Source organism: Giraffa tippelskirchi, chromosome 12 (genome assembly GCF_054371585.1).
Source record: "Giraffa tippelskirchi isolate mGirTip1 chromosome 12, T2T-mGirTip1v1.2.pri, whole genome shotgun sequence".
Taxonomy (NCBI): domain Eukaryota; kingdom Metazoa; phylum Chordata; class Mammalia; order Artiodactyla; family Giraffidae; genus Giraffa; species Giraffa tippelskirchi.
This window is the reverse complement of record NC_137286.1, coordinates 2,628,715-2,655,010: the sequence shown is the minus strand read 5'-3', so window position 1 is coordinate 2,655,010 and position 26,296 is coordinate 2,628,715. Positions and strand designations below refer to the sequence as shown.

The 26,296-nt window shown below is 52.7% G+C and overlaps 1 protein-coding gene across 8 annotated transcripts in view; it reads right to left on the bottom strand.

The window, feature by feature from the left end:
* The window catches only part of CDC42BPB (CDC42 binding protein kinase beta), a 109,857-nt gene that overhangs the window by 20,506 nt on the left and 63,055 nt on the right, over positions 1 to 26,296 (bottom strand). For 5 of the 8 annotated variants that reach the window (XR_014070900.1, XM_081548681.1, XM_081548679.1 and 2 more), the window contains 15 exons: positions 25,534 to 25,682; positions 20,854 to 20,947; positions 18,560 to 18,760; positions 16,649 to 16,897; positions 15,246 to 15,325; positions 13,076 to 13,242; positions 12,874 to 12,993; positions 12,005 to 12,138; positions 11,384 to 11,626; positions 9,314 to 9,424; positions 8,044 to 8,288; positions 7,866 to 7,971; positions 7,364 to 7,488; positions 6,900 to 7,005; positions 905 to 1,053 (listed from right to left, as the gene is read on the bottom strand). Coding sequence is in view for 7 of the 8 variants with exons in the window: in XM_081548681.1 (XP_081404807.1) it covers positions 905 to 1,053; positions 6,900 to 7,005; positions 7,364 to 7,488; positions 7,866 to 7,971; positions 8,044 to 8,288; positions 9,314 to 9,424; positions 11,384 to 11,626; positions 12,005 to 12,138; positions 12,874 to 12,993; positions 13,076 to 13,242; positions 15,246 to 15,325; positions 16,649 to 16,897; positions 18,560 to 18,760; positions 20,854 to 20,947; positions 25,534 to 25,682 (2,279 nt within the window). In the remaining variant the exon portion in view is untranslated. Of the gene's footprint in view, positions 1 to 904; positions 1,054 to 6,899; positions 7,006 to 7,363; positions 7,489 to 7,865; positions 7,972 to 8,043; positions 8,289 to 9,313; positions 9,425 to 11,383; positions 11,627 to 12,004; positions 12,139 to 12,873; positions 12,994 to 13,075; positions 13,243 to 15,245; positions 15,326 to 16,648; positions 16,898 to 18,559; positions 18,761 to 20,853; positions 20,948 to 23,621; positions 24,511 to 25,533; positions 25,683 to 26,296 lie in introns of those variants that run through there. The other 3 variants (XM_081548684.1, XM_081548686.1, XM_081548685.1) reach the window with 2 other exon arrangements.

Genomic DNA, 26,296 nt, shown 5'->3' with positions numbered 1-26,296 from the left:
CTTCCCCGAAATTAGCACGACAGCGGGCTACACCAGAGAGCCGCACCACTGCCCAAGCACCGGGGCCTCTGCTCCCAGCGCCGGGCCCCAGTGGACCACAGCTGGGAGGCGAGCAGCACGGCCCTCGCTCAGAGCCCTGTGCTGATCATGGTGACGCCAGGAGAACCGGTTCACCGCCGCCCCTCATTCCCCCCGTGAAGTGGGGGGTGGTACACGCGCTTGCCTCACAGGGATGCTGGAAGGGTCACATGCTTTCATAGAATAACGGTCTCACAGCAGCTCCAAGCACAGAGGCAGTATATTTAAATAGCAGCTGTTACCATTATCAGTTTCTCAGCCCCAAACTGACACGATTTCCTGTTAGTGACACCATCACTTTCAGGTCCCCCCCGCCCCATGAAGACATGTCAGAGCTTAGCCGCCCACGTGGACAGGTCCACCGCAGGCAGGGCAGCCCGGCTTTCTTAAGGTTGCAGGTCATTACAGATCCTGAGAACAGAGCAGAACCTGCAGACAGTGGCTTTCATCAAACGTTTGCTGAATTCACTGCTTTGTCAAACAGTGTTTTCTATGACTGCTTAAAAGTGGGGAAAAAACTCTGAATACTGTGGTATGTTGATTTTAGCTTTTAAAGAAAAAAAACGCTAAGCTGAAGAGTGGACAGGCCTGAGGTGGACAGGAAGGCCAGAGAGGTGTCCATGGACATGCAGGTCCTGTGACCCAGCTCAGGGCAGCAAGCACTCTGTTCACACTCAGTAAGAGACACAGGCGCTTCAAAACTGCAGACTCATACACGCTCATTCTGTCCTGAAAACCCTGCACAGGCACATCCGTGCCCCAGGCCTGAGCGCCGAGCATCAGAAACAGCACTCTGCATCAGAAACAGCCCCGGGTTGGCAGACACCTTTCAAAGGAGAGGTTCACGTCCTTGACCTTCCTCAGCTCCTCCTGAACGAGCTGCTTGGCCCGGATCTCCGCCTCCAGGGCCGACTGCAGTTCTAGCCGTGCAGACATGTCCAGCTTCTGACTGCGGCGAACTTTCCAGAGGGGGTCCTGCAAAGGTGGTTCCAGATGTTAAAACACATTCTGAACCAACTCACTCCTTTAATAACATTAACGCTAACAGGTAATTTATCTTCTTTGAATCTTAAGACTTTATTTTATTTATATATTAACTCTCAGATGTTATTAAGTCCATGGGACCCAATTTTAGTTTTGGCATTTTGTGGCTTCTTTCTTAGAGGTCTTCTAAAGAATAAAATTTACTTTCTTAAAGATAAAACTGGCCTGATAGTGTAATTTCTTTACATGGTTCCACTACACTCTTTTACCAATTTAAGCTATATTCTAGGATCACAGTTACTCTTATTTTCCTACATCTTGAAACATCATGCCATGTTATCATCTTAGTGATTACATCATTAAAACACTAAAATAATAAAGGAAAGGAAGAGCGATGGGATGAACCAGAGGATGAAGCTACAGTGAAATAAACCAGTTGAGGACAGCATTCTTTCTTATTCAGACGTCAGATGTGTTTCACTGACTTTCAAGAGTATAAGAGAAATCTGGAGAGACTGTCTGGGTAGACTTTTATTTAAGTTTTCACTGAAAACAGTTACGAATTTTTCATTTTTCCTCTATAGTAGTGAAGAGGAGAGAGTTGCGTGAGGGAGCCGGTCAGGAGAGGGGTGTGAGGGAGCAGAGCAGGGCGACACCTACTGGTGACGGAGGGACCGGCCACGGGGAGGCTCAGGTGACCAGACCCAGGAGGAAGTAGGTAACACACTTCTAAGGATGGAGCTGCGTCTGCGCAGTGCCGGAGCCGCCAGCGACCAAAAGGAGATACCCCACGTCCAAGGTCAGAGAAACCCCAATAAGATGGTAGGGCGCTGAGAGAGGGCATTAGAGGGCGGACAGACTGAAACCACAATCAGAAAACTAACCAATCTGATCACATGGACCACAGCCTTGTCTATCTCAATGAAACTATGAGCCATGCCGCGTAGGGCCACCCAAGTCAGACAGGTCATGGTGGAGGGTTCTGACAAAAGGTGGGCCACTGGGGAAGGGAACGGTAAACCACTTGAGTATCTTGCCTTGAGAACCCATGAACAGTATGAAAAGGCAAAAAGATAGGACACTGAAAGAGGAACTCCCCAGGTCAGTAGGTGCCCAATATGCTACTGGAGATCAGTGGAGAACTAACTCCAGAGAGAATGAAGAGACAGAGCCAAAGCAAAAACAACACCCAGCTCTGGATGTGACTGGTGATGGAAGCAAGGTCTGATGCTGTAAAGAGCAATATTGCATAGGAACCTGGAATGTTGGTTCCATGAATCAAGGCAAATTGGAAGCGGTCAAACAGGAGATGGCAAGAGTGGAATCAGAGAACTAAAATGGACTGGAACGGGTGAATTTAACTCAGATGACCATCATATCTACTACTGCAGGCAAGAATCCCTTAGAAGAAATGGAGTAGCCATCATAGACAACAAAAGAGTCTGAAATGCAGTACTTAGATGCAATCTAAAAATGAAAGAATGATCTCTCTTCGTTTCCAAGGCAAACCATTCAATATCACAGTAATTCAAGTCTATGCCCTGACCAGTAATGCTGAAGAAGCTGAAGTTGAACGGTTCTATGAAGACCTCCAAGACCTTTTAGAACACCCAAAAAAATACCGTTTTCATTATAAGGGACTGGAATGCAAAAGTAGGAAGTCAAGAAACACCTGGAGTAACAGACAAATTTGGCCTTGGAGTACACACTGGTCATAGCGAACACCCTCTTCCAACAACAACACAAGAGAAGACTCTACACATGGACGGCACCAGATGGTCAACACTAAAATCAGATTGATTATATTCTTTGCAGCTAAAGATGGAGAAGCTCTGTACAGTCAGCAAAAACAAGACCAGGAGCTGACTGTGACTCAGATCATGAAATCCTTATTGCCAAATTCAGACTGAAATTGAAGAAAGTAGGGAAAACCACTAGACTATTCAGATATGACCTAAAGAAGGCAATGGCACCGCACTCCAGTACTCTTGCCTGGAAAATCCCATGGATGGAGGAGCCTCGTAGGCTACAGTACATGGGGTTGCTAAGAGTCGGACACGACTGAGCGACTTCACTTTCACTTTTCCCTTTCATGCACTGGAGAAGGAAATGGCAACCTACTCCAGTATTCTTGCCTGGAGAATCCCAGGGATGGCAGAGCCTGGTGGGCTGCCATCTATGGGGTCGCACAGAGTCGGACATGACTGAAGTGACTTAGCAGCAGCAGCAGGATTATACAGTGTAAGTAGGAAATGTATTTAAGGGACTAGATCTGATAGAGTGCCTAATGAACTATGGATGGAGGTTCATGACATCGTACAGGAAACAGGGATCAAGACCATCCCCAAGAAAAAGAAAGGCAAAAGAGCAAAATGGCGGCCTGAGGGGGGCTTACAAATAGCTGTGAAAAGAAGAGAAGTGAAAAGCAAAGGAGAAAAGGAAAGATGTACCCATTTGAATGCCGAGTTCCAAAGACTAGCAAGGAGAGGTAAGAAAGCCTTCCTCAATGATCAGTGCAAAGAAATAGAGGAAAACAATAGAATGGGAAAGACTAGAGATCTCTTCAAGAAAATTAGAGATAGCAAGGCAACATTTCATGCAAAGATGGGTTCAATAAAGGACAGAAATGATATGGACCTAACAGAAGCAGAAGACATTAAGAAGATGGCAAGAACACACAGAAGAACTGTACAAAAAAGATCTTCACGACCCAGATGATTACGATGGTGTAATCACTCAGCCAGAGCCAGACATCCTGGAATGTGAAGTCAAGTGGGCCTTAGAAAGCATCACTACAAACAAAGCTGATGGAGGAGCTCAATTCCAGTTGAGCTATTTCACATCCTCAAAGATGATGCTGTGAAAGTGCTGCACTCAATATGCCAGCAAATTTGGAAAACTCAGCAGTAGCCACAGGACTGGAAAAGGTCAGTTTTCATTCCAATCAAAGAAAAGCAATGCCAAAGAATGTTCAAACCACCGCACAACTGCACTCATCTCATACGCTAGTAAAATAATGCTCAAAATTCTCCAAGCCAGGCTTCAACAATATGCGAACCGTGAACTTCCAGATGTTCAAGCTGGTTTTAGAAAACAGAGGAACCAGAGATCAAATTGCCAACATCTGCTGGATCATCGAGAAAGCAAGAGAGTTCCAGAAAAACATCTATTTCAGCTTTATTGACTATGCCAAAGCCTTTGACTGTGTGGATCACAACAAATTGTGGAAAGTTCTGAAAAAGATGGGAATACCAGACCACCTGACCTGCCTCTTGAGAAACCTGTATGCAGGTCAGGAAGTAACAGTTAGAACTGGACATGGAACAACAGACTGGTTCCAAACAGAAAAAGGAGTACGTCAAGGCTGTATATTGTCACCCTGCTTATATAACTTCTCTGCAGAGGACATCATGAGAAACGCTGGGCTGGATGAAGCAGAAGCACAGACATGCGGATGACACCACCCTTGTGGCAGAAAGTGAAGAAGAACTAAAGAGCCTCTTGATGAAAGTGACAGTGGAGAGTGAAAAAGTTGGCTTAAAGCTCAACATTCAGAAAACTAAGATCATGGCATCCAGTCCCATCACTTCATGGCAAATAGATGGGGAACCAGTGGAAACAGTGGCTGACTTTACTTTTCCGGGCTCCAAAATCACTGCAGATGGTGACTGTAGCCACGAAATTAAAAACGCTTACTCCTCTGAAGGAAAGTTATGACCAACCTAGACAGCATACTAAAAAGCAGAAACATTACTTGGCCAACAAAGGTCCGTCTAGTCAAGGCTTTGGTTTTTTCAGTAGTCATGTATGGATGTGAGAGTTGGACTATAATGAAAGCTGAGCCCCGAAGAATTGATGCTTTTGAACTGTGGTGCTGGAGAAGACTCTTGAGAGTCCCTTGGACTGCAAGGAGATCCAACCAGTCCATCCTAAGGGAGATCAGTCCTGGGTGTTCATTGGAAGGACTGATGTTGAAGCTGAAACTACAATACTTTGGCCACCTGATGGGAAGAACTGACTCCTTGGAAAACACCTTGATGCTGAGAAAGATTGAAGGCAGGAGGAGAAGGGGATGACAGAGGATGAGATGGTTGGATGGAATCACCGACTCAATGGACAGAAGTTTGGGTAAATTCCGGGAGTTGGTGATGGACAGGGAGGCCTGTCGTGCCGCAGTTCCTGGGGTCACAAAGAGTAGGACACAACCGAGTGAGTGAACTGAACCGAAGGATGAAAAGAAATATATTCTCATCAAATTAGTCCTTAGAACAAAGAACTGTCCATACAATATTTTGCAACAAGAATCTCCACAATTCCATTTTGCTATAAGCCATGGTAATATTCTTTCATCTTTTATGAGATTTGTGCACAAAATGTATATAAATGAAGTTTTTTTTTTTTCCCAGAAGAACATCTATTTCTGCTTTATTGACTACGCCAAAGCCTTTGACCGTGTGGATCACAATAAACTGTGGAGAATTCTGAAAGGGATGGGAATACCAGGCCACCTGACCTGCCTCTTGAGAAACCTGTATGCAGGTCAGGAAGCAACAGTTAGAACTGGACATGGAACAACAGACTGGTTCCAAATAAGAAAAGGAGTACGTCAGGGCTGTATATTGTCACCCTGCTTATTTAACTTTTTTTTAAAAATAAATTTATTTATTTTAGTTGGGGGCTAATTACTTTACAATATTGTAGTAGTTTTTGCCATACATTTACATGAATCAGCCGTGGGTTTACATGTGTTCCCCATCCTGAACCCCCCTCTCACCTCCCTCCCCAATAAATGAAGTTTTATAAGCACCAGTGAATTTGTAAACACGATGGGAAGAAAAAAGTAGAAATGAAAAACATAAATTGCTTATTCTAATTGGCATTCATTAATGTAATTATGAAAATGTTTTCCAGTCACAAAGAACACAGCTGTTTTTTTTCCTTCAATAAGATGATGAACCGTCCATGTTTCCCAAAGTTGTGTTTTAATGATGGAAGCATGAGCAGAGTGAGAGGTGAGCGTGCGCTGGAGCCTGTCCGGGACAGACTCCGCGGCTCCGCGTGCACAGGCCGGGCGTGCCGCAGCCTCTGCGCTGGGACAGGCGGCTCAGGCTCCCCAGACCCCGCCTCCAACCAGGAAAGCATGGGATAAAACTGCGGGTCCAGCAAGGTTAACTCTAGCTGGAATTCTAATGAAGTTGCTCCTCTTCCCCGTCACTCTTAGTCTGCGAGTCTCACAAGGTAAGTCACACGTGCAGGTTTTAACAAGGGGGACAGAGGAGGAGAGAGGGACGAGCACCGCCAGCCTGGCGCTGGCCACACCCCGGGCTCAGAGTCACACGGGCCACCGGACAACGGGCCATCACACCAACAAAGCACCCTCTGCAAGGGCGGAGTCCCGTCCTAACTTAAGCCTGCTAACTCAACAGGGATTTGCTAAACGAATGAATGGTGGCAAAGCAATCTGTGATCCCCTGACAAATGACAAGGTGCTGGCTGCATGCGGTAAAGAATCCCCCTGCCAATGCAGGGGACATGGCTCTGACCCCTGGTCTGGGAAGACCCCAGCTGCCGCAGAGTGGCTAAGCCCCTGCACCCCCACTACTGAAGCCTGTGTGCCTAGAGCCCGGGCTGCCAGGAGACCCGCCACAACGAGAAGCCACACACCACGAGAGGGCAGCCCGCACTGCAACCAAGACCCCACACAACCACCAATTATTAAACAAAAAAGAAAAAGATGCAGGCCTCACAGAAGCCTCTCGCATCACTGAACTCACATCAAGGTGGAGCCACTGACAGTCACACAGAGACACAAACGTGACTTGCAGACCCAGACCTACCAGCGTTCTGGACCCCAGACTGGAGCTCCGCAGCGTCTCGAGCTCCTCGGTCATCTTGGAGGCCAGGGCCTGGAGGTAGCCCCGGGCGTCCTTTTCGTCGCTGACCCTAGAGGGGAAGGGCCGTCCTGTGAGCGAGCGCTGGCCGCTGTCCCTACTCAAGACACGGAGGCTCAGCACCACGCCACCCCAGGCACCATGGCCAGCCGACACCCGGCCAGCTCGCCCTCGGGGCCCCCAGGCTCTCGGAAGCTCTGCTCCGCGTCCGCAGGCGGGGCCAGCCTGACCCACAGCCTGGGCCGTGTGCTGTGCTGCCTCCCACCTGCAGCTCCAAACTGCAGCCCCCAGACGTTACCGATTCGGGGGAGACCGAGGGGAGCTGTGCACCGAGCCCGCAGAGGAGCAGCGTGGAGTGTGGAGGCGGGGGCGGCGGCTGGGGAACTGCAACCGGGCGCGCAGGCACGTACCACTGGATGATTTCCGCGATCTGGGCCTCCCAGTGGGCGACCGACTCCTTCTTGGCCGCCAGATCCTGCAGTTCATCCTCCAGCTGCCTATTCTGAGCCGTGAGCTTATCCACAAAGGAGCACAGCTGGCGGGAAACAGTCGGGACATACGACTCATTTACTCGTTCACACGTGACATCAGCACCGGAAAACTGCAGGCTCTTTCAGGGTCTTCACGTTTTCTTTCATCATTATGAGGGTTTGCCAACCTAACTTCCAGTGTGGGGTTCCCGGCCATACGTAACTTAAGCCCCGTTTCAATACAAATGTGAGCGTCAAAGTGATCAGAGGTAGTGGTTATAGGTAATCAGCAGCTTGTAACTAAATGAAAACATCCCACTTTAAAGATCAAACATATTCTGTCATTTAGAAATGAAGTTACTTAAAACACCCAACTTCTAAGACTCAAGAGTGAAAAGAATGGCAGCTTCCACAGAGCGATAGCTCAGATCCCTTCAATCACCTTCTCATTCTCAGCAGTTAACTTCTTGTTCTCCTCGAACAGCATCGCCCTCTCCCGCTCGTACTTGTCCCTGACCGTGCCCACGGCCTCCTCCATCTCGCTGTGCCTGAGGACGCAGACAGGCGTCAGGCCCCGCGGGCGGGCGCTCCCCCGGCCCCGCCCCGGCGCGGGCACTCACCGCTCTCGCCTGGACTTCTCCAGCTTGTCCTTCAGCACCAGCACCTCCTTCTGCAGGGCCAGCTGCTGGCTCTCGGAGTCGTGCACCTCCTTCTTCACGTTCTTCACCTCCAGCACGTGGGAGGCCTCGCGTCTCACCAGCTCCTCTTCATAAAACAGGACTTTCTTCTCGAGCTCAGACTTTATCTTGGAAATCTCCTGCTGATGTTCTAAGGCAGCACCTGGCCCGCGGCCCCCCTGCTTCATCTGAAGACAAAAGTTGGGACAGATCACAGATCTCTGCATCCTTCTCGAGGGCCCTGCCTCACCCCAACCGCAGCAGACACGTGTAAGCACTGCTTCCTCCGCCCTCCTGACGGCGGTGGGCACCAATGCATCCCACGGCTGCAGGGCAGGCTTTGCGGGGGGTGGGGGGTTCTGCCCTGGAAAGGGTGGGTCCAGATTTGCCTGGGACGCTGAGGCCCTGCCTCACACTCTGACGTGAATGGTCCCCAAGGTCTCCTTGTGCGGTCTGTTCATTCACACCAGAGCATTCTCTGGAGGGCTGTGTGTTAGGTATGTCCTGCTAACAGGGCCACAAAGGGTCTCTGCTGTCATGGGTGGTGATGTGGGCAGTGAGCTGTCAGGCTAGGAAGGTCTTGAGCGTGGGAGTGAGGGGGTGAGGAGAGCAGGGTGGGGGGTGAGCTGCACGAGGCTAGAGAACAGGAGGACATCGGGGAGGCTGGAGGGAGGGGGTCGGGGAGCCGCGGGAAGCTATCAGCGGCCAGTAGAGACGTGATGGGCTCTGCCTCTGGAGTGACAAGCTGCCTGGAGAGGGCAGACTACAGAGGTGAAGAGAGGGACAGGGAGACGCAGTCATGGCACCAAGGCCAGGCGAAGGGCCAGCTGTGAGGGAGAGGAGACCGCCATCTCCATTTCACAGATGAGGAGACGGGCTCAGAAAGTGGAGGCTCGTATCTGAGGTCTCCCAGGCGAACAAGGAGCACATACAGCCCCCCCTCACCCCAGCCCTGCCGCAGACGACCAGCAGGACATGGACTGTGAGGACCCCTTCCAGAATGACCTGCACTGAATTCACAGACCAAGACACAGAGAAAGCAAGAGGGGTCAGTGTACAAGGGCTGGCTCTAGGAGGTCAAGTCAAGGATCTGGTTCTAAAAAGCGAAAAGCTCCCACGAGCTTCCACGTCAGGTTCCCAGGACTCCCACCAGTGGTTGCCAAGGACCACGGCCTGGCCCGCTCCCTTGGTGAGGAGAGACTCGTGGCACTACCTTGAGGGCCTCGAGCTCGCTCTCCACTTGCTTGGAGAAGTTCTCACTGTGCTCCCGCAGCTTGCGCTCCTTGGAGGCCTCGGCCACTGCGTCCTCGAGCTGCGCCTCCAGCTGAGGAGGGAGAGAGCGCTGCTTACCGCCCCCGCGGCTTCCCGGGGTGGGGAGTCCCAGGCACCGAGCGCCCAGAAAGCCTCCTGATTATTCATGCTCCCTCAGATTTCATCACAAGTTAACAGCTGGGAAATACAACCTTCCAGCCTTAACTGGAATGGCTGGTTAGCTTAACTTCTAATTTAAACTGATACACTGAAACTAAATTTCAAGAAAAGATACAAGTTCATGAAAAAAGGGACATCTGATGCCTGCAGAACACCGATTTCTTGTCCAAATGGGAGATTCTAAACATACACAAGCTTGAACAGAGTAAGGAAGTCTGTGCACCATGACCCAGCCTCAAGCTGAGTGCCTGGGCCCAGCTGCTTCGGCTGCAGAGCTACTCCCAGAGCTGGAAGGGCTACAGTCCTTCCAGGGGTTCACTGAAGACAGCTGTGCCCAACCAGGGGTTCACTGAAGCGAGTTGCTGCTGCTGCTGCTAAGTCGCTTTAGTCGTGTCCGACTCTGTGCGACCCCATAGACGGCAGCCCACCAGGCTTCCCCGTCCCTGGGATTCTCTAGGCAAGAACACTGGAGTGGGTTGCCATTTCCTTGGCTGTAATTATTAACACAAATGTCCTGGGGTTGCAGAACCAACTGTCTTAAGAAGAAAACACAGGCATCTTAAGGCCAAAGGACAAAGAGCCCTGAACATGAATGGAACAGAACAGGTATTTCCAGGCCCTCTTGGCAGTTTACTGAGGGAACCCCAACAGAAATTTATAGGTAGGGATGCAGAAAATATGCTGCCTGTTAAGAGCAGAACATATGGAACCATCTAGGACAGCAGTTCTCAAAGTGGGGTCCTGAGGCCCTTGAGGGTCTGCAAGGCCTTCCTCCTCTAATTCCCTATTTTAGGAGTTAGGTTTTCTTCATGTAAATTATACAGAAAAGGTTATCACTACAGACAACGAGAACGCATATGAGAACCTGGGTGCTTTCTACTAAATCAGACATTAAAAGGTCTGTCTAGTCAAAGCTATGGTTTTTCCAGTAGTCGTGTATGGATGTGAGAGTTGGACCATAAAGAAGGCTGAGCACTGAAGAATTGATGATTTTGAACTATGGTGTTGGAGAAGACTAATCAGAGTCCCATGGACTGCAAGGAGATCCAACCAGTCAGTCCTAAAGGAAACCAGTCCTGAATATTCATTGGAAGGACGGATGCTGAAGCTGAAGCTCCAATCCTTTGGCCACCTGATGCGAAGAACTGACTCCTTGGAAAAGACCCTGATGCTGGGAAAGATTGAAGGCAGGAGGAGAGGGGGATGACAGAGGATGAGATGGTTGGATGGCATCACCGACTCGATGGACATGAGTTTGAACAAGTTCTTGGAGCTGGTGACAGACAGGGAAGCCTGGTGTGCTGTAGTCCCTGGGGTCGCAAAGAGTCAGACATGACTGAGCAACTGAACTGAACTGAACAGAATCAGTCTATGGTTATGTTGATCATTTTTCAGTTTTAACTTCTAAGCTGTTAAACATTAAGGCCTGTAACCACATACACAAAAGCTCCCTGGGGCCTCAGCGACCTTCTGAGTGTCAAGGGTCCCAGAGTCAGCCTCAGGACGCTGCCCTGGGCTGAGACTGGCCCTCCACCTGCTTCTAGCCTTCAGTTCTCGGAAGCCATGCCATGTCACGTCACGGCGTGTTTCTATGGTACTTCTTGGGCACAAAGCCCTCTACTTTAAAATTCTACTACTACAGGGACCTGTTTGAATCATTTCACAAGTACGTGTGGGGGGCTGAGAACTACAAGATAAACACTCGGCAGAGCAGCTTCCTCGGCTTCACATGAAAGTCAAGATCCGCCTCACTTCCCCGTGATTTACAGGATGCAGCCCGAGCTCTCAAAGACACCTTACGGGGACCCTCCAGACGCCCCATCAACACAGCCCCGACGCCCCGAGACGCTACCTCCTTCCGGCCCTTGTCGGCCCTGCGGACCTCCTGCCGCAGCGCGTCGACCTTCTGCATGGCCGCCTCCACCTCCTCCTCCCGGTCCCGCAGCTGCCGCGACACCTTCTGCTTCTGGGAGCGCAGCTCGGCCATGCGCTCATTAAGCTCCGAGAACTCCTGCAGGGCCAGCTTCCGCTGCTGGTGGGCATCTTTCAGCTCCCGGGCCTGGGACTTCAACCGCTCCGAGGCCTCGATCAATTGCTGAACGCAAAGAGTTACAGGCTGTTTGCATTTGCCTAACAAGGACTGGAAGGTGAGAAGCATCACCTGTTGCTGTGTCAAGGGGTTGAAGTGACAGCAAATGCTGGTGACAGGCTGCAGCCTCGGTCCCGAAAACCGAGCTCCCCGGGAAGGCCCTCTGTCAGCCCCAGCACAACCTGAAGGCCCCTCGGGCCCAGGGAGCCCCCATGAGGTGCCCAGGCTTGCCTGGCACGGGAATCCCAACCTCTCCCGTATCAGTGCACCATCACAGAGGCAGATGAAGGCCTGCAGGTCTCCACGTCCCCACGAACACACCCCACGAACACAACCGCACGCTCTGCGAAACCACACCCTTTCCCCACAGACGGGCCCGCCTACCTTGTGCAGGTCCTCCTTCTCCTGCCGCACCACGCGGTACTGCTTCTCCAGGCCCCTCAGCCGCTGCGCGAAATCCTCGTGCTCCTGGCGGAGACTCACTGTGTCCTCGAGCTGTCGCTCCAGCCTACCGGAATCTGAGCAAAACGGGAAACAAGCTGGGTTCCCTTACACGCGCACGGACACCGGCACGCCTGACAGACCCACCAGACTTCTCTGACGTGAGCCCCGAGGGCACCCCCGTCTCGCCCTCACTCCCGTGGAAGGAGCACAGCTGGGCGGTGCAGGAGGGTTTCGGTGAGTAATGCACTCAATGGCAGCCTTTTCTCGGATCAGGAGGGTGGGTCCCAGAAGGAAGCAGAGAGACGGCCACTGACTTGGGTTTGATTTGAGATGAGTCAGGTGTAGGGCCGACCCATGTGTCAGGCTAAGGGCTGGGACTTAAAGGTGCCCTGAGTCTTCAGGAAGCTCTGATAACTGGGAACCACAGAACATGCACTCTGGTGACACCAGATCTAGCCCTTGAACACTGAAGAGGAAACCCAGCCGTGGCTGAGAGCTCCCGAAAGAGAGGTGTTACGGCAGTTCTGCCTCAGAGTGACAAAGAGGAGAATTAACTGAGAAAAACGTAAATACTCAGAGACCACAGATAAAGCATTGATTCTAACAGCTAAAATCAGTTCCTATAGTGTTAAAGTTAAGCAAGTCAGAGAAATCATTTTAAATAAACTGGTAGAACACCAGAACTCTTTGCTAAAGTTTAACTTTTTTTTTCCTGCTTTTCCATCCAATGGAAAGGACTCCAAGAATGTTCTTTGCAGAAAGGAAGATCCGAGAACAGAGACTAAGCAGGGTGACTTTAGAACACTCACCTGCTATCTTATTCTTCAAACGTTCGATCTCTTCGTTCAGCCTTTTGATCTCTTTGTCCCGGGCTGCGCCACCCAGTGCCCGGGCTGAGCCGTGGAGGGACTGGACGGTCTGCGTGGACTCTGGGGAGGAGACGCATGTGAGCGGGGCCGGCCGGGAGCGGACCGCGGGGGGCGGTCCCCGCGCGGAGGCCCCGCCCCTCACCCTGCAGCTTCCGGCTCAGCTCCAGCCTCTCCTGCTCCAGCCTCCGGATGCGTCTCTCGTAGGCCTCCACCTGCAGGCTGGCCTCCAAATCGCGCTGCACGCCCTCGTCTCTGGTCAGCGTGCTGGACTGCAGGATGCTCTTCAGAGAGCCCCGGTCAGAGAAGCAGCTGCAGATAAAGCAACAGTGTGTTCTCACCCACCGAGACTTTACAGGGACTTCATTAGCGTTTAAGAAACTTCCTGGGGTAAAAGATAAGCCTTTTCAAATTGGCAAACAAAATCACCTGTGAAAAGACTTTATTGTTTATGGAGCCAAAATTAGACAAGAGTCTTCCTTACTGCAAACCACTGGGTGACAATGGGCAGTGGAGAGGGCTGATCACATAAAGCACCTCTGTAGGGCTGGGAAGTATAGTTTTCTTTCTTCTTTTTATTGAAGTACAGTTGATTCTGGAGAAGGGAATGGCAACCCACTCCAGTATTCTTGCCTGGGAAATCCCATGGACAGAGCAGCCTGGTGGGCTACAGTCCATGGGATTGCAAGAGTTGGACACAACTTAAACAAACGACACTCCGCTGCGATGGCACAGAGTAACTTCTAAGTCACCGTGTACACTCAACTAGGAACTGAAAGGAGAAGGCCCCTGCACGAGAACCTGGGCTGGCAGGGCCTGGCGGGGCAGCGGGCAGAGGCGCCCTGACGCTCACCCCGGAGGCTGCGGCACGGTGAGAGGAGGGGGCGTGCTGGCTCTGCCCTGACCGTCCCCTCAGCCTCTGGGGCTCGTCGTCCCCCGCAAACTGTCAACACCTGACATAGCTCCTTCAGCTCCAGCCCCTGGACCAGCACGGCCAAGGTCCTCACCAACCACCAGCGACTTATGACGCACCTCTGCGCGAGCGCACTCATGCACAGATTTGGGCCAAGGAAGGTTCTCTCCGTCAGAGCTGAACTTGGGGACAAGTCACGTAGCTCCTCTAGCTTTTAACGTGATGACAGCGCCAGGGGCGTTTCTGAGTTCTACACAGGGAGGCGCGTGCACACACACACACTCTCTCACAGAAGGGCCTGGCTGGTGTTTCTCAAAGGTGGCCCAAGGGTGCTGTGCCAGCCAGCACTGCTGGGGTCTGTTTCAGGAAGAGGTCCCTGGGCCAACTCGACAATCCTGGAGCCTCTCTAGGGGCCTGGGGTCCACAGATGTGACAGGCACCCAGTGAACTGAACGTGGTGGAAGGGCCTAGAGCCTCTGCAGAGGGGCTAGTAAGTCAACACACCCAGAACACCTCCTCTGGGCAGGAAGGCATCTGCCATCGCTCTGGCCTAAATGCTACTCACTACGGCATCTCACACCTGAAGAGCGTTTCATAAGCTCGAGCAGAAGTAAGCCACTTCTGCAGAAATTTATACCAATCCAGGCGCCCATGGCTGGAAGCAGCCAGGAGTCAGGCGCAGTGGCCTTGCTCCAGGCGCCGAGGCAGCTCCATTTGTCTTATCTTACCGCCTTTCTTCCCTCGCCCTCTCTTCTTGGCCGAGTTTCCTTTTAAAATCGAGTTAAGAGCACCACGGGCACCACGATCTGCCAGAGGCCCACCGGGGACAGGCCACACACCCGGCCCCCAGCCGGGGCTCGGCCCTCATCTGCTGACCGCCCCCCGTTCCTCTAGAGGCCCACCGGGGACAGGCCACACACCTGGCCCCCAGCCGGGGCTCGGCCCTCATCTGCTGACCGCCCCCCGTTCCTCTAGAGGCCCACTGGGGACAGGCCACACACCCGGCCCTCATCTGCTGACTGCCCCCCATTCCCCCTGGAAACCCTGGGGCTGCAGCGAAAATCCCCACAAAAGCCAGCCGAGCCCGGATGAAGGTGACACTCAGCTGGGTGTGACCAGGCACCCTGCCCCTGGTCACGGCCACTGGTGTCCCACCCACACAAATCCTGCCCAGCTGATGGCCTGCAGAGGTCGGGGTCAGCAAACTAGGGTCTGCAGGCCAAACCCCCTCAAGTCTGAGGTAAAAATGGTTTTTATATTTTTAATGGGTTGTTAAAAGAGACGCTCCCTCAAGCACGGAACACGTCAGAGTCCCAGGCTGTGACGGGGCTCGGCCCCACACGGAAGCTCACCCACCCCACGGGGAGACCCCCGCCTGCGGGGGAGGCAGACGCAGACGCACCTCTCCGTGGTGAACGTGAACCCGATGAACGGCAAATGCAATCCGGAGAAGCCCGTGTGAGAGCCAGGAGGTAACACTTCCTGCACGAGAACACACACGCCATGAATGAAGCCACGTTCAAACAAACGGAGAACAGGAGGGGAGAGCGTCACAGGGGACCCGCCAGGCAGCGGTCAGCTCCACGGGGCCTCCCCAAACGCTGCCTGCATGAGGCCGGGTGCCGGCAGGGTCCCTCATTCCCGCCTGACCCAAGCACGAGGCCACGAGGGGGATAAACACACTGCTTCTGAGACAGCAACACACAGGCTCAAGTGGGATCAGGTAACTGCGAACCTTCCAAAGCGGCAGGAGCCGCCGCTCAGCGTGCCCGTGAGCGGGGGGGACGTGGGGCGGAGGCAGGGGCGCGGGCTTCCTGCCCTGAAACAGGCCACAGGCAGAAGCGGGGTCTGGAACCCAAAGGGAGACTGTTTTACATGGGTTTACTGCTATTTTTCAGCCTGAGGGTCCATCTCTATTAAAAATCAAAGCTAAATTATTTATCTGGGAAATTTCAGTGTGGAAACACATTTATCTGAAGTTCAGGAAAAATCCTTTCAACAATAATAATACTTTCCTTGGTCTTTTCTCACAGCATCTAAAGTTCCACTCTTATTTTACTAAGAAAGAGCCTCTAAAGCCTCTAAATCAAACACACTTTTCTTTTCCCTGGTTAAACCTCAGTTTCTCTATCCCCAAGACTCATGTATATGGTAATGCGTACTGAATGCTGAGTCTGATGAGACCAAAATAATTTTACAACACAGGAGCAAAGCTCTCTGGGCCCAAAAGGTACAATCACGAGCTCATCAGCTGCCCCGTGAGACCAGGTCAGACACCATATGGGCCCCGCGGCCGGCGCCCAACGTGGAAAACCCACAATCTGAGATATCAGCGCCTCAAAATTGGCCTCTCATCCCTGTCGCTCCCGACCTCCGGCTGTGTGAGGAAACGGTCACACACATGCTGGACACACGTGACGGCGGAAGAGCAGACATGTCCTCGAGCACAGGGACAGTGAGGAGGAGCGGAGACCCGGAGACCCACTCCACCGTGGGGCCGCAGGCAGGCTCCTGGCAGGGGGACAGGGCAGAAGGGACATTTTGATGCAACAGTGTACGTGACACTGTTTGCAAAGGCACAAAGCCATCAAAAGAATTCTGATGAATCCTAAAACAAAACAGCTATTTAAAACTGAGTAAGCCATCGCTTTAAGGACCAAGCTGAAGGCCAGAATGAGAGGTGCATTCCTTGTTGGAAGTCGGCACGGTTCTCAGATTCACCACCGTGACGAGCAAGCTGGTCACGGCGAGCCGTGCACACGCAGACCTGTGACACAAGGCGGGGCAGGGCACCACCACACTTACGATGTTCCTCAGCACGTCGTCGTCCACGTCAAAGTTGGACGTATCGGAAGGACTGCTCACGTCCGGAATGTAGGGCGCCTCCAGGTTCCGGATGTTCTCCCAGTTCAGCCCTTGGAAGAAGGCGTGCTTCTTGAAGTCCTCCACCCCGTTCTGCCCCAGCCGGCGCTCCCGGCTGCAGATCAGCCTCTGGATGAGGTCTTTGGCCTCCTCAGACACGTCCGTGACGTGGGACGGGAACTGAAACCGCTCCTGGGGGGGCAGGGGGGCAGTCAGGGGACTCCAGGGTGCACAGACATCACGGGGAGCAGAGCAGAGGCAACAGCTCCAGAGCCACAGTCCCCTTCTATGTCCCGGTAAACAAGTGCAACCGACGCTAGTGAAGCTTCACTCCAGAAAACCCTTAGTCTCGCCGGTCTTACTCACGGCAGACTTGTTACCACACTGCATGTAAACCAAAACGGTGATCAATTTCCACCTATCAAGGTGGCAAAGAACACCGACAACAGGTTGTAGGTGGGAGAGAAACGGGCACATCCTTCAGTACACGTTTTGCCAACAGTATCAATGAGAAAACGCGACATGTTCGTGATGCCATTCTACTCTCATGAGGGAAACTAAAAAGTACCTCAGTGCTCATCACAGAGGGACTTGTTAAAACAAGATACAGTGCACACATACACTCAGTAAGGTCGGCCTGGGCACTGAGGAGAAAGATGACCGAAACTCGGGCCACAGGGGACCGTGATGCCATTTATGTAGACAACCACCCCCCCACATGCTAGGAGGTTCACAAGGCCACAGACCCACCACGGCACCGTGGGCCTGTGCGCCGAGCCAGCCCTGCGGTCCAGGCCTCACCTGTAATCTCTAGAAGGGACGGCGGCACTGCCTCATGGGGCTGCGGCAGAGAAGGAATAAATGATCGGAGACCACCAGGTGGGGACCCACCGGTGGCAGGCGCTCAGGGACAGCAGGTCTTAGAATGTAACCAAGTCCCATTTGTTACCTTCACCACGCTTATCACCAGAAGTTCACGGGATGATTTTCACCATTAACTTACTGCATGCACTTTGGCATGTCTGAAGTTTTTAATAGTATATATTAATTTATAAACAAAAATACATTTCTACTTTGAAAAAAAACTTTTTTAAGGCATAACTTTCCTTGATTTAAATGAAAAATGCTTTAGGACTTTAATGTTCATCTGCTCCTTATTTGAGCAAATACAGGGAGACCAGGCTGGGGGAACAGAGCAGACAAGTGAGCACCTTTCTGGGTGAGTGACAGGTGGGGAAGGGCGCTGTGAGCCACGGGGCAGAGAGGATGACCCTGGCGCCAGAAGGACATGGGGAAAGGGGTGAAAAGAAAAAACACAGATGACAGAAATATGAGACAGAAGAAGAAACAATAAACAGAAAATGAGGGAAATAGAAATGAAAAATGAACAGCTGGGAAAAGGAGGAAAAACAGGAGGAAAAGAAACAGGCTCAAGAAAGGACTGAGAGCACCACTGTGCTGCGACGCTGACCCTGACAACTGACTTCAGGGCAAACAGGCTGGAGGGGCACAGCGGACGCCTAATGGCAGGGGGCCGGCGCACAGGTGAGTGGCCCGTGCGCACCCCTCGGGCCATTCCCACCCACCTGGCACCACATGGACCTGCGCCTTGTAAGCCCACGTCTCCTGCAGGGGTTCCGGCCCGGTGAACCCGCCACCCTCCACCAGGGAATGGGAGCGTCCCCCTCCACCCTTGTCTCCCGGGTCGGCAGCCTGCTCGGACACCCGTCTGGCCGCCCAGCCTGCCCCACCCGTCCCTCTTGCCCAGGGACTCCCCAGCTGCCGTGCTCGCCTCGCCTCGGGGCTGGAGCCTCGGGACTAGAATGCACACGCGGCGGAAGCGCGCCGGCTCACCTCGTGGTTCATGATCTTCCCGTAGGTCTCCACGAGGGACTCGGCGTAGAACGGGGTCTCCCCGTACAGCATCTCGTACATGCAGACGCCCAGGGACCACCAGTCGCACTCGGGGCCGTACTTGCCCATGCCGTCCTCCATGGCCTGCAGGATCTCGGGGGAGATGTAGTCTGGGGTGCCCACGGCCACGGAGGACTGCACCTGAGGGGAGAGGGCGGGCAGGGTGAGGGGGACCCAAGGACGTCTCCAGGGAACGGCGGATGCAGAGACAGTCACGGGGTGAACCTGGCACATGGTCAGGACTTAAAACCCTCGTCATTAAAAACTCAATGCAAATCCATGTTCCTATAGCATTAAACCAGGACTTCGTAGCTCCGTCAGTAAAGCATCTGCCTGCAATGCGGGAGACCTGGGTTCAATTCCTGGATCGGGAAGTTCCCCTGGAGAAGGAAATGGCCGCCCACTCCAGGATTCTTGCCTGAAGAATTCCATGGACAGAGGAGCCTGGCAGGCTACAGTTCATGGGATCGCAAGAGTCAGATATGACTTAGAGTTATCTTTATAGCACTAAACATCGGGCAGCTTCCAGAATGCACCAGACTCTCCTGCCCGCCGGGTTTCTCAATCCCTAGATGCCCACCCAGCCCCACATGGCACTGGAGCCCCACATTCCCCATCGCAGCTCACAGTGTGGTCCAGGCACCCCATGTGTCCAGCCCAGGCCTCCTTGGATTTGAACGTGCATAGACACAATGCGCTTGCGAGACAGAGATTCTAAGACGCTGCCTCTCTGACACGCTCCCGGGGGAAGCTCGGGCTGCTCACCCACACCGTACCCTTGAGCTCCAAACTGGAACGGCTGGAACTAGGTCCAGGGACCAGCTGGGTGCTGGACACGCCCTCTGTGGGGGGGCTGGGTGAGCTGAGAGGTCACAGACCGGCCTCAGAGCACGTGAGTCCACAGGACCGGGGTCAGCAAGACATGACGACAACAGCCAAGAGGGCCCGTCTTCGAAAAGGCCAGCCTCTCCCCGGTCACAGCCCCAGGGCCCGGCGGCAGGACTCAGCGGGGAGTCCTCAGGAGTCGGACAGGGCAGCAGGGGACAGCTACCGCAAGATAAGGCGGTGAGCCCCTGGGACAGGGGGCTGCCCGGTGAGAAAGGTGCCCAGTGCATGGGCTTGGACCAAGGCCAGAGTTCCCTTGTCAGAAGGCTGGCTTTGGGGGCAGCACCAATACACCCATCACGTTAGAAAGAAGAGCCTGGCTTTGTGGAGAGAGAGAGTAAACCGACTTGGTCTTTTTAAAACTGTCAAGTGCTCCTAGCTTTATGTTCTTTTACTGCTGCTTGAAAACCCACAGCAAGGGGTGGGGCAGGGGCTGCTCTCTCTGGAGAAGCAGTTACAGTAGACTTTCTGACGCGTGTAGGTTTTAAACGAAAGACCTCAAAACACCTAAAACTCAAACCGCGACAGGGGCCACCGGGAAGGACGCAGACGAGCCCCTGACGCGGAGGAGCCGCGGGAGGCAGGGGCCGCCGAGGCCACCCGGCCAGCGGGCTCGGGAAGAACGCAGACGAGCCCGACGCGGAGGAGCCGCGGGAGGCGGGCCCGCCGAGGCCACCCGGCCAGCGGGCTCGGGAAGGACGCAGACGAGCCCGACGCGGAGGAGCCGCGGGAGGCGGGCCCGCCGAGGCCACCCGGCCAGCGGGCTCGGGAAGGACACAGACGAGCCCCTGACGTGGAGGAGCCGCGGGAGGCAGGGGCTGCCGAGGCCACCTGGCCAGCGGGCTCGAGCCCGGCCCAAGCGCGGCCTCCTCGGGGTGGGACGGCCACGCCGGGGGCATCCTCCCGCTCTGCAATGGGAGCGTCCGCTGGCCCTTGGAAGGCGGGGTATCGAGGACCCCCGTTCAGGAAGTCCTGCCCCAGACAGAAACGAGAAGGCGCCGTCCCCCGGTTCAGGTCTGCCCACTGGGCGGGCGTCGTCAGCGAGGACCACAGGCTGCCTCTCTCTCACTGCGGGGCTGGCACACCGGGAGCTGCCTGGGGATCTGAGGAGCCCTGACAACCCCCCTCTTTAGAAGGCATACATGTCACTCTCGTGAACACAAAAAGCAATCAAGATGTTTTAACTGTAAATAGGAAATTTCAACTGTTTTCTAAATGGACTTGACTTCCTAATTTACATTAATAAACCTGGTTTCTTAATTGTATCTCAAATTGAAAATGTAAATAAGCCCCTTCTAACCGCAAGCAAACCACAGACCAAATGGAAAAGTTTCAACAGAAATACCTACAGTTCCATCGTCACTCATCTTCAAACAGGATCCAAAGTCGGCCAGGCGGATATGACCATTTACATCCAAAAGGACATTGTCGGGTTTAATGTCTCTGTTAGTAAAATAAACACATAGATTAATCATTTCCATGCAACACGTTAGGTAGGTCACAGCCCTTCACAAGTAGAGAATCACCAGAGGATGCGCTAGCGCGGCACGACAGGACCTAGGAGACCATCCGCTGCGGCGGTGTGGTCGGCGTGGCAGCAGCAGTGAACCCCCATGAGCCGCTGAGACCTGGGCACGGATCCCACCTGCCACCACCCGCTAACCCAGGCCTCCCTCGAGCTGGGCGCCGCCCTCGACCCAGGGCCACAGCAGGGGCTGGACAGCATGGCCTGCCTTCAGGAAGCCTCCCTCTGCTGGGACGTCAGGACACGAACACGCGAGGCACAGCACACAGGGTCTCGGCATCAGAGACCACAAGCCGCGTGGCAGCTGCTACGGAGAAACGTGAGGCGGCAGAGCGTGAAGGGGGCCAGGCGGCCACGACCTCTGAGAAGGGACACCTGAGCGGGGGCCTGACGCGGCACGGAGTCGGGTGAGGAGCTGGGGCAGGACGGTCGGTGCCCTGCGTGCGCCCCGGTACCCCGGAGCACCACGGGCCCCTCCCCAGCGTATGCTGTAGATGACAACAGGGAAACTCAGAGTGGAGCAGTCAGCCAGTTACCCCGCAGCAGGAGAGTGAACTCTGTCTCACTCAACCCGTCATCCTACCGACTGTCTTGTGTACTGGCCAACACCGGGCAGGGAGTGGGGGGCGGTGGGGTGGACTTCAAGGGACTAGTCCTCCTTCCTGGCAGAGTAAGTCTGTGTGACCGGACAGCAGGACAAAAGAAAAGGAAGGTGTTGACCGAGAAGAGCTCAAGGATGCTCCCAGCAGCACAGCTGGTAACAACCGCCAGGTGGGGCTGTGACAAGGCCACATTCTGCAGGCGGCTTGAGCGTGGACCACCTCAGGTCCACCTGCAGAATGGAGAGAGGCCGGGCCACTCTGGTGTGATAGAACACTACACCCTGATGGGAACACACGAAAGCCCCCGCTACTCCCAACAACACAGGCAAGTCTCACAAACACGTGAGACCAAAAGACGATTAATTAAAAAAAAGCAAAGCAAAAAAAAAACAAACCCTCTAGCAAAGCACTCCAAACTGAAATAAATCTTCTGAAATAAATACACAGGAATATGAAAGAGAAAACAAAAGAATCCCTCAAGGAGTCAGAAAAATGAAAACTACTTTCCTGGTGTTCTAGTGGTTAAGAATGAGCCTTCACTGCAGGGGGCAAAGGTTTGATGCCCAGTCAAGGAACTAAGATCCCACACTGCGATGAGGCACAGCAAAACAAAACAAAGAACAGAACTAGACTAAAATAAGGAAAAGAGAAAAGAGACTTGATTTAACCCAGGGGAGAGATAGAAGAAAAAGACAATCTTAACAGAAATGGAAACTAAAGTGTAAGATGCCAGAGAAGAATCAACTTAAATAAAAATCTAGGGCTGCTCTGGTGCCTCAGTGGTAAAGAATCCACCGCCAACGCAGGAGACACAGGTTCAACCGCTGATGCGGGAAGAGCCCACGGGCCTCAGAGCAACGGAGCCCATGTGTGCGCCACAACTCCTGAAGCCCGTGGCCTAGAGCCTGCGCTTGCGAGAGAGAAGACACCCTGCTGAGGTCCGCACGCTGTAACTGGAGCAGCCCCCGTGCCCGCGACCAGAGAAGCCTGTGCGGCAACAAAGACCCAGCACGGCCAAAAATAAATAAAGAATTAAAAAAGAAAATCTAATGAAAGGCACTGAAGAAATGGAGGAAAAGATCTGAAAAGGTAAAAATGGGACAAGTAATTAAAAAGGGTCAGGGACAAAGCAACTGGAGACTGAAATGGAAGACAGAGGTAAAGAAGGCGCAACACATACGTGACAAGAGTTCCTGAAGAATCAAAACAATAAAACATAACACCTGAAGCTGAAGCCCAAGACAACTTTCCAGAAGTAGTAAAAAAAAAAAAAAGACCTGAATCTACAGACTGAAGGGCCCATCAAATTTAAAAATAAATAAATAAGTGTCCTGCCTTTTTTGGAGCCAGACCAGTTGATACTGAAGTTGATATGGAACAACCAACATGTAAGAATAGCTAGGAAAACACTGAAAAGAAAGAGGTGTGATGTGGGACTTGACCCCATGGAATTTCAAGCCTCCACGATGTGGTCCCAGGGCAGAGACAGGAAGACAATGGAACAGAACAGCATGTCCAGAGCAGACGCACCTCACACAGACACGGAGCACATCACAAAGACGCTACCTCAGATCGGTGGGTAGAGACACAAGTAAATCCAGTTCGTGCTGGGACAACTGAACCGCCCTTTAATTAAAGATAAAATCAGACCCATGCTTTATATAAGAATACACTCCAAATGGAGTTTATGTAAACAATGAAACCACTAGAAGAAAACAACCAATAAATTTAATGCATTAAAAAAAATCTGCCCATAGGACTTCCCTGGTGGTCCAGTGGCTAAGACTCTGGGCCCCCAATGCAGGGGGCCTGAGGTCAATCCCTGATCAGGGAACTAGATCCCTCATGCTGCAAATAAGACCCAGCACAGCCAAATAAATAAATTAAAAAAAAAAAAAAAAAAAAGAGTTGAATGGAAATGTTAAAATTAAAAACCAAACCCTGCCCGGCTGCAATCCCTGGGAGGCTGTGCCTCTTGGTCTTTGCTTACTGGTTTCCGAGGCTGACCTCCTAGGAAGGGGGGTGCCCACCAGAGTGCTCGGCTCTGGGTTGGAGGTCCCCGCTGCTTCCTGCAGCAAGCCTCGCGGGGGTCCAGCTGCCAAGGCCGGGGCGCAGCCGCTCTGTCTGCAGGAGCCCGGCCGGCGGGGCGGCGGGCACTGTCCGAAGAAGTTGCCGTGGCCCACGTCCTCCCATGGGAAAGGGGCCCAAAGCTACAGTCTGAACCCGCCCGTCACGTCCACGGTTCGGAGTCACTCACCTCTGGCCCCACCACAGGCAGCGTTAACTTACTCAGGCACACCCCTGAAACGGGGGTAGGACTGACTTCCTGTATTATCTAAGTCTGCGAACTCTTCTGTTTTTAGACTAGGTCATTCAAGCACTTTGTCTGAATACTGCGTTGACTTTAAGGGAGAAAACAATGTCAAATTATGTATTTTAACGTTTCCTACTATGCCCTAAAGTTAAGATAGAGCAAAGCTTCTACGCAACCAATTAAGAAAATGAGTAGAAAGCTTTCTACTTAGGGAAAAACAGGAAAGAATAAACTGTTAAAAAGGCAGTCAAATTAATTTCCCTGGAGATCTGTGACAACTACAGAGGCATTCATCTCTCTGTGGTGAATTAAGCAAAGCTCCATCAGGAAGAGAGTAAAATGTGATGTTGAAAACAAGAACAGTAACTGTCATAAAGGCAGGCATAATGGCATCACAGAACACAGGAAAGAGGAGGGGCCCTGGCCCAAACCTCACTGCCCTGAAAGCAGGACCTGCTATGGGGGCAGCACCCTGGGCTCCCCGCGACATGGAGACCTGTGCCCTGGGCAGGACTGCGCGGTCCCTGGCAAGCCGCCCCCCTCCCAGGGCAACAGGGTCACACTCATGGCAGGACTTGAAGGGCTGTTCCTTTGACACTGGGCACCATTGCTGCCCTCGGAGCACGAACTGCATCTGGAAAATCTCTGACAGGCTCAGAGGCGTACAAAGTACTTAGTGAAAGAAGCCGGTGTGGAATCTGCGACCCGTGCAGTTCAGGCTTGCGGTGCTCAAGGGGGACTGTGCGGCACTAACGGGGACCAGGCCGGGAGGAGGGTGAGAGACGGACTTACTGATGGAGAGTCAACTCTCCACTGCAACAAACGCGCTCGAAGCCCCCCGCCCCACCCCACAAAGTGCAGCAGTGGAAATACATCTCTGTTAGGTGGGTACATGACGGCAAACACCAGAAGGAACAACTGTTAACTGACGACTGTTACCTATGGCAGGGGCGTCAGGGTGGGGAAAGACTGAACACTCATGTTTTGTTATAAGCCCTTTACAACTATTTGAATTTCTAAAACTATCGCCATGAAACACTTTGATGGAAAGAAGTAAAAGAGAACCAACAACCCCCGCCCCACCCCCACCCCCCAACCCCACAGGACTGAACCCTTGTCTTAAACAGCAGAATGAGACGGACACAGAGGTGCGGGCTGGGCAACGACTAAGGCTGCTGTCCTGGAAGCGGGGGTGCGGGCCGTGTGGCCAGCAGGAGGGGCCCTGTCCCACGCTGCCACCCCGTCTACCACTCAGGAGCAGTTACGCTCGTTCGAGTCCTTTATGCTGTTATGATGGGAGCCCCCCTCAACTCAACCCCCCTAATGTTCTGTGGGTGACCGGGAAACGAGCTCTGAGGGGCGGCAGGGCAGAGCACGAGCCAATGGCAGGCAGACACCAAACAAGCAGGTGACCTCAGCTGACAGGAGCTGCCACCGAGCAGTGACCCAGGAAGGCACCCCACGTCATGGTGGCCAAAGAGAGGACCCCAACTTCCCCAACTCTCCACAGAGCCTGGCGCTGGGGCTCTGAAAGGAATGCTTTAACACGTTAATGGTGGTTTCCATAAAACACATAACAAGCGATTACCTGTGCACGTAATGAAGCTGATGGATGGAATCAATGGCCAACACCATTTCACCAATGTAGAATCTTGCCATATCTTCTGGAAGCTTGTCCTCAAATTTACTGAGCAGGGTCAGTAAATCGCCACCCACGTAGTAATCCATCACCAAGTACTGCAAATGGGCAGAGAAGACAGCACTCCATCACCACCTGACCCAACAATCAGAGGCCACACTCCTGCCACAGAGCTTCTGGACCCGGGGGGTCTGGAGCGACTGCTCCCGAGTGGCTCCTGTTGTCCAGGACACGCCCCTGAAATGTGGACCTTGAGGTACTGCTGGGTGTGAAGTGATACATCCGCCAGAGAACAGAGCTCGGTAAATATCTATTCTTGTCAATAAAATTTCTGCCTGCACAACACAACCAGATGGTATTAATATAGAAGCCACACTCAATTTACAAATTGATGAGAGGACTGTTGATTTCTTGGTATCGTTACATCTTGCTATGCAAACTAGCAGTGTATTATTTTTGATTTGTACAAATCTTTTTTCACATTCTTCAGAAATATTTTACCCCAACCCCTTTGTTTTTACTGAATGACTCTTTATATTCTAGAGTGCTTCACAATTTTCAAGTTTCACACATATAATTTCATGTAATCCCATAAAAACTTTCTTTTTCAGTCCCCTACTCTTATATTGCCCTTCCTCCTTCACTCTCCCTATTGGTAACCACTGATTTATTCTCTTTAAATCTGCTTTTTTGTTATGTTTTACTGGTTTAT